General features: G+C 40.1%; 1 protein-coding gene across 4 annotated transcripts in view; it reads right to left on the bottom strand.

Annotated features, from left to right (window-relative positions):
• Positions 1–14,811, bottom strand: part of Commd10 (COMM domain containing 10) — a 125,297-nt gene that overhangs the window by 77,219 nt on the left and 33,267 nt on the right. For all 4 annotated transcript variants that reach the window (XM_038330651.2, XM_038330652.2, XM_038330650.2 and 1 more), the window contains one exon: positions 10,274–10,384. In XM_038330651.2, the coding sequence (XP_038186579.1) occupies positions 10,274–10,384 (111 nt within the window). The remainder of the gene's footprint in view (positions 1–10,273; positions 10,385–14,811) is intronic.

Genomic DNA, 14,811 nt, shown 5'->3' with positions numbered 1-14,811 from the left:
ACCAACCAGAGGCAACAAATATACTTCTCCCTTTTCCTTCACTGAAAATTACACTATAACACATCACTGATCTAACTTTATTTTACTTTGTTCCCCCCCCTTTTTTAACAAATGTGTGTTTTAATATTTTACATTATATGTGTACATGCAGGTGCCCTTGGAGACTGGGGGCATCAGACTTTCCTGGAACTGAAGTCATAGACAAGTGTGAGCACCTTGACATCAGTACCGGGAACTGAACCCTGGTTCCCAGCAAGAGCAGTATGTGATCTTGACCAAAGCACCCTCATCCTCATAGCCCCATGTCATCTTGACCAAAGCACCCTCATCCCCACAGCCCCATGTGATCTAGACCAGAGCATCTTCACCCTCACAGCCCCATGTGATCTAGACCAGAGCACCCTCATCCCCACAGCCCTGTGTGATCTTGACCAGAGCAACCTCATCCTCACAGCCCCGTTTGATATAGACCAGAGGATCCTCATCCCCACAGCCCCGTGTGATCTTGACCAGAGGATCCTCATCCCCACAGCCCTGTGTGATCTCGACGACAGCATCTTCATCCCCACAGCCCTGTATAATCTTGACCAAAGCACCCTCATCCCCACAGACCTGTTTGATCTAGACCAGAGCATCCTCATCCCCACAGCCCTGTACTTTCCCCTTCTTCACTGTCTCTGCTATCCTCACAGTCTTGGTGAGGTTTATTTCTTGACATAAATTTTCTTTCAACAAATGTCCATCTTTTATTTACTACTTTCTTGGTGTTTTAACCCCTCTCTCTAAAATACACAGGATCCAGTAATATTTTATCCAACAAAATGTGCGCCATAAAAGAGAAGCATAAATGCACTGTGCTGTGAAAACAGTCCTATTATTACATATCATTACTATGCAGAACTAAAGAGCCCGAGTGGGTGGCTATTATGTAGCTTTTGCATAACTGGAAGCACAATATCCTCTGGCAGAGCTAAGACATCTATAAATGTCCTTCCTATTCACCTGTCTGCAGCAAAAAGGCTCAATAAGACTGTTCTAGGTACATGCTTACATTTTTTATATTTTTTTGTACTTTAGAATCAAAAGAAGTAAACGCACACAAAAGATTAAAAGTGGAAGGAAAAAAACTCTTGACATTTAAACAATGATAAAAATGTAACCACATTGACATTAGGCAAAAGAACACTTGGCTTTTACAAAAAGACTGTACTGGAACCTGGGAAAGTGTGCAGCATCTACCCAAGTCTTCAAGGCTCTGAGACACAACATCAGGTGTGTGGCTGAAGAGAGGTGGATGACACGCCACACACAGAGAGCAACAGCAAACCACGGGCATGGTACAGATGAAATCTAGAACCATCAGATTTTAGATTTGTAGAAGAAACAGCAGAGCCCAACATCCAACACCAGGCAATGAAGTAGGAACAGGAAGTTATCTCAGCGAGGGTTTAAGCAAAAGCAAACAGGAAGGCCTCAACAGACTTCACATAGCTGGAGCCATGGGGGAAATATCCTTAAGAGAGGTTGCCAGTCAAAGATTTCAGGTAGAGTGAGCTGAAGCCCCTGCCTTTTTACATACCCAAGACACAGTGCCTCTCCTTTCTGCTGGCTAAGAGAGCAGCCACCCCAAGAATCAGCGGGGCCAAGGGACTGGCCCACACTGACTTACCAAACACACAGGGCTATAGTGGTGAAGAACATGCTGTACAGCAGAGGGAAGTGAAGGCACGTGCATTTGGGAACAACCATGACCTCTAGGAAAATCAAACCTGAGACTCCAAAGCATGTATGGAGATTGGAGAGAAACTAAAGGAAACCCACTCAATGAGATCACAGACAAAACTTCCCCAAAATACAGAAAAGATGAGCCATACAAGTACAGTAGACACCTAGAACTCCATGTAGAATTAAATGGCCAGAAAACAGCTCTCCCCCCCCCCACCACGACACACTGTAATTAAAAGGACGAGAGTATAGGACATGGAAAGAAAACTTAGGGGTGGAAGGAAAATGGACCAACTCACAAAGGCAAGTTCATCAAAACCACATCAAATCTTTCAGAAGAAATCATGAAAGACTGACTCATGGAAAACAGAAAAAAAAATTCAAGCCCCACAAATAAATACTTGCTGACCAAAATTACTATATTCAACTAAGTTATCCTTTGAAAATGGTGAAGAAATAAAGATCATCTAGGATACACTAAAGGAATACTGGAAAAAATTCTAAAGGGATCTTACTAACAGACAGAGAAGAAAGGATTCTTTCAGTAAAGAATAAACTTCAGGCCTAAGCCATGCTCCCCAGTTCTTTTCTGTCACGGCTTTTAGCCATTCCTTTGGACCCATCTCCTTTTCTTTGGGACTCCCTGCCTGACCAGCAGAAGAACTCTACCAGGAGCTCCATAGCCACCATATCTGGTTAAGACCCAGGTAGGCTACTTGTATCATTCTCCTTGCCATGCTGGTCTCTCCAGCCTGTTTTGACCTGCTGCATCATGCCAGCCTGAGCCCCTCCCCCAGTCTACCTACATTCCCTTGGGACCCAGCATCTTGGTGCAGACCTAGGAGGGCCCACAGTCCCTCCAGTCCTTCTGCCATCCCTTTCAGCCATTGCTTCAAACCCATATTCATCCTTAGTGATCCGCACAGACCAACAAAACCACTCTCTTCCAAGGAACCCACAGCTGATAGATACACTTGGCTAGGATGGACCCAGAATGGGCAACAGCAACAAAAGAATGGAACACTCACCCAACAAAGACCAGATACCTCAAATATCTTAACTCCAGATGCCTAGATCCCAGTGCAGAAATACAAACAAGAACAGCCAAGACAATATGCTTCCTCCTGAAGCCAGCAACCTTATTGCAATAGATCCTGAGAAACACAATTTAGCTGAAAAATAAGACAAAGACTTCAAACCAGCAATTATGAATATGCTCAAGGATGAAAAGGAGGAATAAATGCCTTCATGAAAACATAAAGTTGAATGAAATATGAAAATACTTCAAAACATGACAATAGAATTTAACAAGTCTCTCTCTCTCTCTCTCTCTCTCTCTCTCTCTCTCTCTCTCTCTCACACACACACACACACACCACCACCACCACCACCAACAACAACAACAACAACAACAACAAGCCCACCACCAAACTTATATAAAATTAGAAATGAAAAACCCAAGAAGCCAAACCAAAACCTCAGGGGTAAGCCTCATCAACAGGTTACAACACAGAGGAGAGAATTTGGGGTCTTGAAGATAAGTAGAAGAAACAGATAGTTCAAAGAAAGCGTTAAATCTAAAAAAAAAAAAAAAAAAAAAAAAACACCCAGGCACAAAAACTCCAGGAAACTGGGACACTGTGAAAAGACCAAATCTAAGAATAATAGGCATATAGGAAGGAGAGAAACCCAAGTAAAAGAACAAAAAAAATTTAATAAAACTTTCCCAGACCAAAGAAAGCATTATGCATCAAGGTACAAGAGGCAAACCGAACACAAATAGACAGGATCATGAAAGAAATGCTCTAGAACACATAGAACTGAAATACTCACTGTACAGAATAACAAAAGGTATTAAAAGCTGCACAGAGAAAAACAATAACAGACATGTTAACACAGATGGGGGAAAGCCCATGAAGTCTCAGACCTACACAAAGAACTACAGGCAACTAAGGAATGCTGAGAGCAGAGAAATATACTCTTCCCCAGTAAGAGCACACCAACTGTTTAATCAATAACAAGTGGTCATTCCTGAAAACATACACATATGAGTAACATTATACAGACTGAGTAGATTGTAGTCATGTATTTAGAAATAAATATGTGTATTGTCTAACAAGAATTAATTTTAAAAGAGAACAAAAACTTGAAAGAGCACAAGGAGGGGTATTTGGCAGTGTTTGATTGAAAATGAAATACAACCTATAGGACACAATGATGGCAGTTCTAATAGGCAAGTTAGTGCCTACATATGAAAACTGGATCTATGGCATATTAATCACTTAACAATACAACTCAAAGCTCTAAAACAAGATGAAACAACATCCGAAGAGGAGATGGGACAAAAAACCAAACTCAGGCACAAAATCAGTGAAATACAAACAAAACAATACAAAGGTCAGTGAAATGAACAGTTGGTTCTTTGGGAAAATCAGCAAGATTGACAAACCTTTAGCCAAATGAATCAAAAGACACAGAGAGAATATCCAAATCGATAAGGGATGAAAGGGGAAATTGACCATAAACACCTAAGAAACCCAGAGAATCATAAGAACATTCTTTAAAAATCTGTATACAATCCAACTGGAAAGCCTAAGACAAATGGATGAATTTCTTGGTATATATGACCTACCAAAGTTAAATCAAGATAAAACGAATAATATAAAAAGACTCTATAACCTAATGAAACTGAAGCATCAATTAAAACAAGCTCCCAACCAAGAAAAGGCCAGAACAGATGGATTTAGTGCAGAATTCTGTTAGATCCTCAAAGAATTAACAATGATACTCTTTAAATTGTTCTACAAAATAAAAACTGAAGGAACATGTCCTAATTATTTCTACGAGTCCATGATTACCCTGATATCAAAGCCATACAAAGATCACCAAAATATATATATATAGACTAATATTCCTTATGAACATAGAGCAAATGTTTTCAATAAAATACTTGCAAACTGTTATGGTAAAATAAAATGCTGTGGTTCCCTGAGGGGCACAGCAGTGGGCCACGAGGGCCAGCGGGTCCCAGGCAGGGAGGCATGCAGCAGGTGAGAGACAGAGACCTATTAGGCATGCCATGCAGATAAAGTGGGTATTTATTTAGTGTGTTATGGAGGGGAAAGGGAAGGGGGGAGAAGGGAGAAGAGCGGAGGGAGGGAGGGAGAGAGGGGGGGGGTGAAGGGGAGAAATGAGGAGAAGGGAGCGAGGCACAAGCTGACTTTTCGGGAGAGAGACAGGAAGGAAGGAACTCAGGCTGGAAGTGGAATGAAGATCTCCTTGCCTCAGAGGACAGAGGAGTGAGTGAGTGGGGTTTGTATCTTAAAGGGACAGGGCAGACCATTACACAAACCAAATTCAAGAACACAACAAAACAATTATCTCCCATGATCTCTGGGTTTCATCCCAGGATTGCAGGGATGGATCAAAAACACACTGATACTTCACTGAGAAAATATATTTTAGATGCTTTTACTACACATACAAAAAAAGCTACCTATAGAAAGTAAAAGTCTCCCTAATTTGCTCATCTACAGGAATCAGTTATTTTGAATATTTATATTAACATAGTAGATAGTTTAACTTAAATATATATAATAAAAAAGCTTCCTGCAGAGATTAAAAATGAAATGAGTTCTTTTTCACATTTGAATTGTGCCCCAATCACATAGATCATCTTGACTGCATTATCAAGAATAAGAAAGTATCCTTTAATGTGATTTATGTTAATAAAAATGTGCTATAGGATACCTTAAAATACATTTAGGAAATTCTGACCTACATTAGAGAACATTTTAGGTACATCTAATTCAATCTAAATTACATCACCTTTAAGGAGATCAAAGTATTTTAAATTGCCATAACAAGAGTTCAAGATTTGACTAGCACATATTTTTTCCTTATTGAGACACCCATCCTCAATAAATCAGAATGTTTCTCCTTTAAGTAGCATACTCTGTTTTAAAGGCATAATGCAATGACATAATCTAATACTTATATCCTTATACCAAGATTTGCTTTTTTTTTAAAAAAAAAAGTAGGGTCTATTGAAATATCATTCATACAAAAATATACACTTGCTTTGCATAACTAAATGAGTAGCTCTCAACGGCAAACTATTCAGCTGTCCTGAGTTCCAAAAACAGGAAAAGGGAACCAGAATCTACATAATCTTGAGAAGATAAAAAAAAAAAAACAATAAAAGCCCAAATTTAAAACCCCAACATCTTAAAAATATGTATACATACTACAGAATGGACCACTACATCAGAAATAAAAGAAAATAATCCAGCACCCACCAGTCACCAGTGTAGGAAAGTGGCCTGGCTTCTCATTCTAGATGTTCAGATACCAGCTTTATGCCCCTGGAAATGGATTTAACCTCCCTGAATTTCCCTTTCTCCATCAAGGAATAACAGTCATGACGGGAAGAAAGGCTTTAAACACCCACACCTATCAACATCTAGTGTCTACTACAGAGCAAGTGAACAGCAGGGTGTGGGGTAGCTGGGTGGTCGAGCGGTAGAGCACAGGCCTGGCACGCTCTCAGCGCAGTTAGAAAAACTACAGAAAAGGGTGAAGTTCGTTTCTCTCTCTAAATAGAATGTGCCAGTCAGACACCAGCATGAAAAGAGCTATATTTTACTCAAAATCATAATTACTTATCTATAAGTACCTTTTGCACCCTAAGTACAGTACAGTTTAGCATTAAGAGAAATTAAAGTTTGCTGTGAAAGTCATTTTATCTTAGTTGTGGATAAAGAATGAAACACAATTTTAATCTCTACATTAATAAAACAGAATTCTGTTGAGTAACAAACTGATAAAAAAAATTAAATGTAGATTTTAAGTATTTTGGTGTTTTAGAATATTCAAAGCATTGATGATATTCAAAATTACCAGCACTTGTTAGAAATGACATTGTATTCTCCATAATTTACTTTTTTAATTCCACAGACTATAATTAGCCTGGAAGTAGTTTAAACTATTACCCAACAGAGTCATTCATTTATCTTGGGGATTATTTTATTCCATTTGCTGGTACGGAAATAAATGTAAGTGACAGAATGATACAAAAAAGTCAACAGCACAGAAGGCTTTTTAATAAATTACATTTTGGCAAATGATCACAGGCAAATTAACAAAAGCTGACTCATGCTGATCTCATTTATTTGTTCTATACATATCTGATTAATCGGCATTAATTCTGTTGATGGAAACAGGAGAACTCCATTGTTACATACAGATTAGAAACGTAAACACTTAGCATTTCCCACAACTACTTTGAATGTTATGTTAAATAACATTGTGAATGCCAGAAACGGTTAGGCAGGCAAAGTGCTCTACTGCCCCCTAATGAAATAGACCAAACAAAACCATAATGAAACAAGAAAACGTATTTTAAAGTGTCTGTGAACTAGAAAATCACCTTACTTTGCAGAATGCACTTGACAGGTACAAAGGGCATTAGCTGAAATTAACTAGCCTATAGATCGGTCCAAAAGCTACAATCATCCACTTTTCATGATAAAATTAGTAGCAAAACAGGAAAGCCTTGAGACAGAAATATTCTTAGGGCAAAGATAACATGGCCAAACAATGTTATCTAGAATGAAAGCAAATGAAAACCCCATTGCAAGCAACGGGTTCCTGAGCTGTAGGCTGACACCGGGAAAACCTGCTCCTTAGAAACTAGACTCTTGGGTAAACGGCACTGTGTGTGGACACTGTCCAGCTAGTCTCTCATACTCTCAGGGTCTCAATACATGTATATTTTCAGGGTAACTATGCTATTAATACATATTTAAAAGAATTTCCACTTACAGCTTACTATTTTACAAGACGATAATTTTGTGCTGTACGGCTCTTTCCATTATAACCTAGGTAGTCCCGACTCCTAATATTCAACAGCAGCTCCTCCGCTATGGTTTTCACAACCTGTTCCATGTCCTTGATCTTTCACTTTGGCCTATCAAAAATTCCTGAATTCTCATCTCAGAACATAGGAAAGACACACACACACACACACACACACACAGAGAGAGAGAGAGAGAGAGAGAGAGAGAGAGCGCACAATACAGTCTGGTCTTTAATAACAGAAACATCCAACAGTTGCCACATGAAGCAGAAATAAAAGGATAAAATCATGATAACAGGGGAATGTAAACAAAAAATCCAACTCAAGGCAGAACTCAGCAGTTAGCTGAGCAGACAATGCAGCTGTCAACAGTCAACAGTTCCTTGAGGCCAGAATCACTTGGACCCAGCATGCTCCTGCCCAGGTTGACAGTGGTTTTACATTTCATTGTGTGTCTACTGTCTAGGAAACATTAGCTGGGTCAAGTCCACACGGTGCCATAGGAGGGGGTAAGATAAGAAATGACTCAATCTGCACACAGGATAAAGAGCTCACAGCCCTCACAGTGGGTGCTGCTCTCCTTGCTCTTCTCCTGTGAAAGACAGTGGTGCTAGCTTTGTATACCACAAGGCTATATGTAATAAGATTCAATCAAAATTTCTAAAGAGTAACACATGGAAAATGTAAATATATTTGAACCCATATCACAAATGATCTAGATTTCATATCTTCATCGATTTTCTAGGCAATATAAATTTAAAAGATGACTGTCTTACTGAAGTATTATTGCCTTATTCACACCTCCCCATAAGGAAATGGACACAGACATTTAAGACATGGTTTTATAGGCATATGTAATGGAGCTGGAAGGCCTCGGGCACCCCAATGAGAAGCACTATGAAATCCTTGGTGCTGAAAGTATACCTAATATTTGCTGAAAATAATACCTCTTAGCTCACATAGTGCTGTAGCTCTGTAGCTACCTGGAGTTAATATACTGTAGTCATTAAGAGATCAAACAGAGACAGCACCGGCTACTTAAACATGCCGCATTCTACTCCAATGCCTTCCAAACCATTCCGACAAACCTAAAGGAACACCTTCCTTGGTTTACAGGAGGGAAAGGGACTTCCCAGGCTGTTCTTTTGCTCTTGAATTCTCAGTAAGCATAAATATTAAAAGTATATCAAGAAAAAAGAGAAAGAGGAAAGAAAAAGTAAATGACAGTAACTACATTGGCAAATCAATTTAGCAAGAACTTTGGTCTGAAGTAAATAGGTTGACTAATTGATTGATTGATTGACTGACTGACTGACTGATTGACTGACTGACTGATTGATTGATTGACTGACTGACTGATTGATTGATTGATTGAGTTTAGCTCCCTACATTGTACTGATGATGGTGATGATGATAACGGCCAGTACTGATAATTTACCACACTGGAGTAAGTACTTTATACACAGTAGACATGCAATCCTCACAGATACAAACCCTATTGCATCAAACCCTAAAAGATACACATACATGCTATAGGAAAGAAAGTCTTACAAAGATTAGGTACCATGACACAATTATGTCACTACTAAGGTTAAGTTTGTATCATTTTCCAGTGAAATGCGTGAAAGAAAATTATTTTGGAACATTGTATGAAACGAATACATTATATATGACTTAAATCATATTAATATTTTCTGGTTATATCCTGGGCTAGCTACTGGTCCAGTTCTTCAAAAAGACACAAATGCCTATGGTATAATACCTAATTGTGAACATGCTATCAAAGTGCATTATATCCCATTATAAAGACAGCTACAGGAAGAACACATCCAGTCACTGTAACCTTTGCATCCTCAGATTCCCCACAGCACCCTATGCCCAGCTCTATTCAAACATCTCAAAATAACACAAAGTCCTCTATTGGGGGTGGGGTTTACTCTCCTTTTCTACCTTAGAAGGATAATTACAATACAAAATATAATAGGTAGTTCTTATTATATCGGAAACATATTTCTCTTCATGCCACAGTGGGGAACGTTCCATGACACTTCTTTCACCTTTGATAATGATGTTCAGGTTGTTGTAAAGTTGATACTAAAGGAGGAGGTGCCCTCTGATGTAAGCTAATGCAAAAAAATTATCTTGTGAGAGTTAGGACAGAAACACAAAAACATACTATTCCCGAAATGTAATTCAGATTATCCAACCATCCCAGGCATTGGCTGGACAACAGCAAATGTCCTCTCTTTATGCATGCAGTTTACAGTTTAAAACACACAGACACACATGGAGAGAAGGGGACACCAAAACCAGTAATTTCATAGCGACTCCATTAAATTTTTAGTTCGCACAAATGAAAAGACATTATCAAATGGTCTCTAAGAGAAGCACATTGCAAGCTGAGCTGTTGCAGCCGTTTTTAATTTATTTATTATGTATACAATATTCTATATATGTGTGTATGCCTGCAGGTCAGAAGAGGGCACCATACCCCATTACAGATGGTTGTGAGCCACCATGTGGTTGCTGGGAATTGAACTCAGGACCTTTGGAAGAGCAGGCAATGCTCTTAACCTCTGAGCCATCTCTCCAGCCCGTTGCAGCTGTTTTACACTGGCGTTTTTAAAGCCAGACTCCTCTATCAACGAGGGGAGGACCTACCAAACCTTCCACCAGGGCAAAGTTGCTCACCTTGGAGTCCTCCTGGCTGACTCCCAGTTGCAGCACGGCCTGAGGAGACTGCAGTTTTGCTTGGGTCGAGTGAGCCATTTGCAGGTTGAGCTGCCATCCCACCGTCTCAAGCTACAAAAGACAAGGGAGAAGTGGGTTCCGATGGCCCAGAAGAACACAGTCAACTTTAAGCACGTTTCTACTCTGTAGGAATCAACACAAATAGCCTAGACTTAATGGGAAGTCAATTTCAGGCTCCTTTAACCTGAGATCTCGGTAAACTCTCCCTCTAGACACAGTAGATCAGCCTCGTCATGCCTGTCGAATTCAACAGTAAAGGGTTCTCTAAACAGACTATTCTAAAAAATAAGAATGCTAAGCAATCATATATATAAAGAGTCAACAGTGGGTTGGTTTGGGAGGGGCAGGGATGGACACAGGATATTTCTCAAGCCCATTATGTAGCACATATGTATATGTATAGGCATTATGTAGCCCCTCAACTCCTGATCTTCCTGCCCTGCCTCTCAAGTACTGTAATTACTAACATGTGCCACCATATCCAGATGGTTTTTAAAAGCCTTACTGTCATTTTAAGATAGCATTTTAAAATGTGCATTTAAAAACATACAAATTTCAGCCAGGCGGTGGTGGCGCACGCCTTTAATCCCAGCACTCAGGAGGCAGAGGCAGGCGGATCTCTGAGTTCGAGGCCAGCCTGGTGTACAAGAGCTAGTTCCAGGGCAGGCTCTAGAAACTACAGGGAAACCCTGTCTCGAAAAAACCAAAAAAAAAAAAAAAAAAAAAAAAAAACCATACAAATTTCAACTAGTAAATAGCATACATTGGTGAAAATCCTTTACTGACTTCTTACTATCTTTAAACACTCTGTGTCGATGGATCACAAACAAGGCTTTCTTTCCTTTTGTCCCACCTTCCTTCCTTTCCCCCTTTCTATTTAGAAGGAAACTAAAACATCCAGACATCAGGTTCACACCATGAGGCACAATCAATAAACAGAGAGCCAGGCAAGAAACTGCTGATGTACCAGCTAGCCTGTATAGCCAGAGAGGTCCTTATATATTAACTTACTTTGGCTCCCAATTATGGTAGAAACTATTCACTTCCTTTGAATTTAATAACAGAGTAAGAGTTTATCAGGAAAGACAGAATTAGGAGAGGAAGACTACGGCAGTTTAAGTTCCCTTTGAAACATCACACAGCAGAAACAGCTTTATGAGACAGTGTGGCCACGTGGTTTTAGATTCAGTTCCCTAAAAATCTCAGGTTCCAGGCTTTGCAAAGTGCGGTGGTTTCAGGCCTCTGACAACACAGCTTTCAAGAGGGTTCAGTCAAGCCACCTTTGCTCCAAGGGGCCTGAAAATCAGCCTCGCAGTGCTTATGGGACCGGAATACTAATCACTTGACTTGAAAGACCACTGAACAGACGCAGCAGTGACGCAAAGCCAAGCTGGAAAGAGAGCAATGAAAGTGCCACCAACGTGGGAGAGAGCGAAAAGAGAAAACAGACACACTTTTGCTTCTCCCGGGTCCTTCAAAGGTATAGAGAGAGGGAACTCAGTTTAAAGGTGTGTATCCAGGATTCTTAACATGCTGATCACTAACATTAACTGGACGAGTCTCTAGCACGGTCTCTAATATGAGCCCTTCTCTGTTTCCAATAGTCTCCAGAACAGACCTCCAAAAAAACGTCAACACACCGTGTCCTCAGGAAAAGCACTTCTAGGTACTCACATAGACCTGTAAGCATTTTTGACCTACTGTCTGACCCCATCCATGCCAGAGCTTAATGCACAGCTGGGTGCTGCCTACCACTGGTGTGAAACAACCAGACAGAGAACTGAGCTTGTATATCCGGCTCTGGTTCACATGTAAGCCATTGCTCCCTCATCCCTGGCTAAGACAGGGTCTCAAGATCTCCATTTCCTCATACAAAACAGAAGCCCATCTACCTGAACCATCTGCTTATCCACCTCCTCAATGGATAGCAAAACGGAAAATGTGCAGTGTAGTGTTGTGACATTTTAAAGCATTATAAATACAGGACATTTTAGTCACCTAGCTTTTCTGTGTCCCTCATGTAGTCTTCAGTGTAGACAGCCACAACCCACCTCTTTACAAACTGCCACAGATTGTCGCCAACGGGATCCCTGCCTTTATTCTGTCTCAAGATCCCATTTTCCTTCTTCAAAGACTCATTAACTATGCTACAAAATTTTTAAAAAAAATTAAGTTCTAAGTCTGGTACTCAAATTTTATCAAGAAACACACTTTGGCCCTAGAACCAGAGCCAGGGAAAGAGTCCTGGCCCCTGAAACCAGAGCCAGTTCTGCCCATAAGCAGGAAAACTAACCAATCCCTGAGCAAAAAACCTCCTTGCGAAACAATGACCCCAAGAAGCCCCATTTAAGTCCCCCTGCCAGTTCAGTTGCTGGCTGTCCTTTCCCACTCTGGCAGGGGCAGCTACTCTCCTGGACTCCTCCTTCCCAAATAAATCTCTTTCTTAAATAAGTTTTAGGTGAATATGTGAATATCTTCTTTCAGTAGTGCAGAAGAGGGACTGACTTAGGTGATATGAGTCATCAGTGACGTTACATAGAAACAGAATGAATTAGGGATGTGATTCAGTCAGAAGAGTAATTGCCTCAGCAGCACAAGGCCCTGGGTTCTCCAGCAAGTCCTTAACCCAGTGTGGGAGCACATTCCTGGAATCTCAGTACCCAGGGGTAAAAGCAGGAGGCCCAAAGGTTCAAGACATCTTCAAGTACTCAATGAGAGTTTGACACTAGCCTGGGCTAAAGATCCTGCCTCAAAACAAAAAGTGTATCTGAGTAGTGCACAACTATCAACGAAAATGTCAAAGTATCCACTCCCATTGTTTCCATGTTATAGAGGGGAAAAATTCATGGGGGAAAGCTTTCTCCATCTAACCCAAGAGGTCAAAATTAACACGACCCCAAACTAGGAAATGGTTGTCAAGAACCTAAAGTTTATATACTGTGATGGCTACAAAATCACTTTTATAATAGACTAATAATAAATTCACAGCCATAACTAGATCACATAAAACTATAAAAATTTGTAAATTAAAGACTATCCTACAAAATAAATTTTATATATATATATATATATATATATATATATATATATAAACACAAATGTGTAAAAAGAAAAACTAAAAGACAGAACTCCTTATATTGCTTGGAAGATGTTTGCAAGGCCTAAAACAAGCATTGGCGATACAAATATGAGCAAGAGCTCTTTCTCTCTGACTAGGTAAGAGTCTTATGGTTCACTAATTAGTCCTCTGAGACCCATAACAAGAAGCAAATATAGCTGTCATCAATATTTTAATTACATGGAACATAACAAAATTTAGTGTAGAATTCTGCCTTATATTAGCTAAGTTTTATTACCTCTGCTCAAAACAAAGCTCTGTCCTGTGTACACTCTACAGTTGTTCATTAAAAGACTCAGGAATTTTGCTGTAGTACTTATATTCTAGTTTAAAACTCAGGGTCTGTATTAGCTTGCTTCTTGTGCTGTGGTGAGACACTAAGACCACAAACAACTTGGGGAGGAAAGGGTTTGTTTCAGCTGCATTACAGTTCATCGTTCATCATCTAGGGATGTCAGGGCAAGAAGTCGAGGTAGGACACTGGAGGCAGGAACTAAGGCAGAGGCCATGGAGGGGTGTGCTCCTTACTGGTTTGCTCCTCCTGACTTGTTCAGTCTGCTTCCTCATACAACCTAGGAGCACCAGTCCAGGAGTGATTACCATATAAACCATTAATCAAGAAAATGGCTCAAAGATTTGCCTACAGGTCAACCTGATGGAGGAAGTTTCCCTCTTCCCATTTGACTCTAGTTTGTATCGAGTCGACAAAAACCTATCCCACACAGGGTCTTTGTATCTTCATGTCATGGGTTTAAATGCCAGCAAAATAATGTTAAACACTTGGAGAATAAACCAATAATATTTTTAAATGTGTTTGAAACTCATCCCTCCTACATACATTGCTCCTTACTTGTAAATGTTACTAATTAGTTGATAAATGACTTTCTTCTCTCTCCTATGTCGATGTAGAAAGTTCAATGAAATATTAACTTATAATTACTCTACAAAACACAATTCTGAACGTGGTTCAAATTAGCAAAACTGGCTATAATATTAACCCTATAAATCCAAAAACTAATAACCATGTCTAAAGAGATGGCTCAGTCAGTAAAGCACCTGCCATGTACGCATGGCAGTTAGATCCACGACACCCGTGTAAAACACAGGGCATAAGCAGAGACAGGCACAGCCCTGGAGCTCACTGACCAGCCAGGCCAGTCAACCAGTGAGCTATGGGCTCAGTGAAAGACCTTATCCCAAAACAGAAGGTAAGGAGTGATAAAGGAAGACACCTGATCACCAAGTATCAGATTCTGGCCTCTACAGTTCTCTCTCTCCCTCCCTCCCTCCCCACTCCTTCCTTCCCTTCTTCTCCTTTCTCTCCCTCTTCTTTCTCTGGTAAACAAATAAGTTACCAGAT

The sequence above is a fragment of the Arvicola amphibius genome, chromosome 5 (assembly GCF_903992535.2).
Source record: "Arvicola amphibius chromosome 5, mArvAmp1.2, whole genome shotgun sequence".
NCBI classification, from domain to species: domain Eukaryota; kingdom Metazoa; phylum Chordata; class Mammalia; order Rodentia; family Cricetidae; genus Arvicola; species Arvicola amphibius.
Note: the sequence above shows the minus strand (reverse complement) of the source record. Positions and strands in the feature narration are given on the sequence as shown.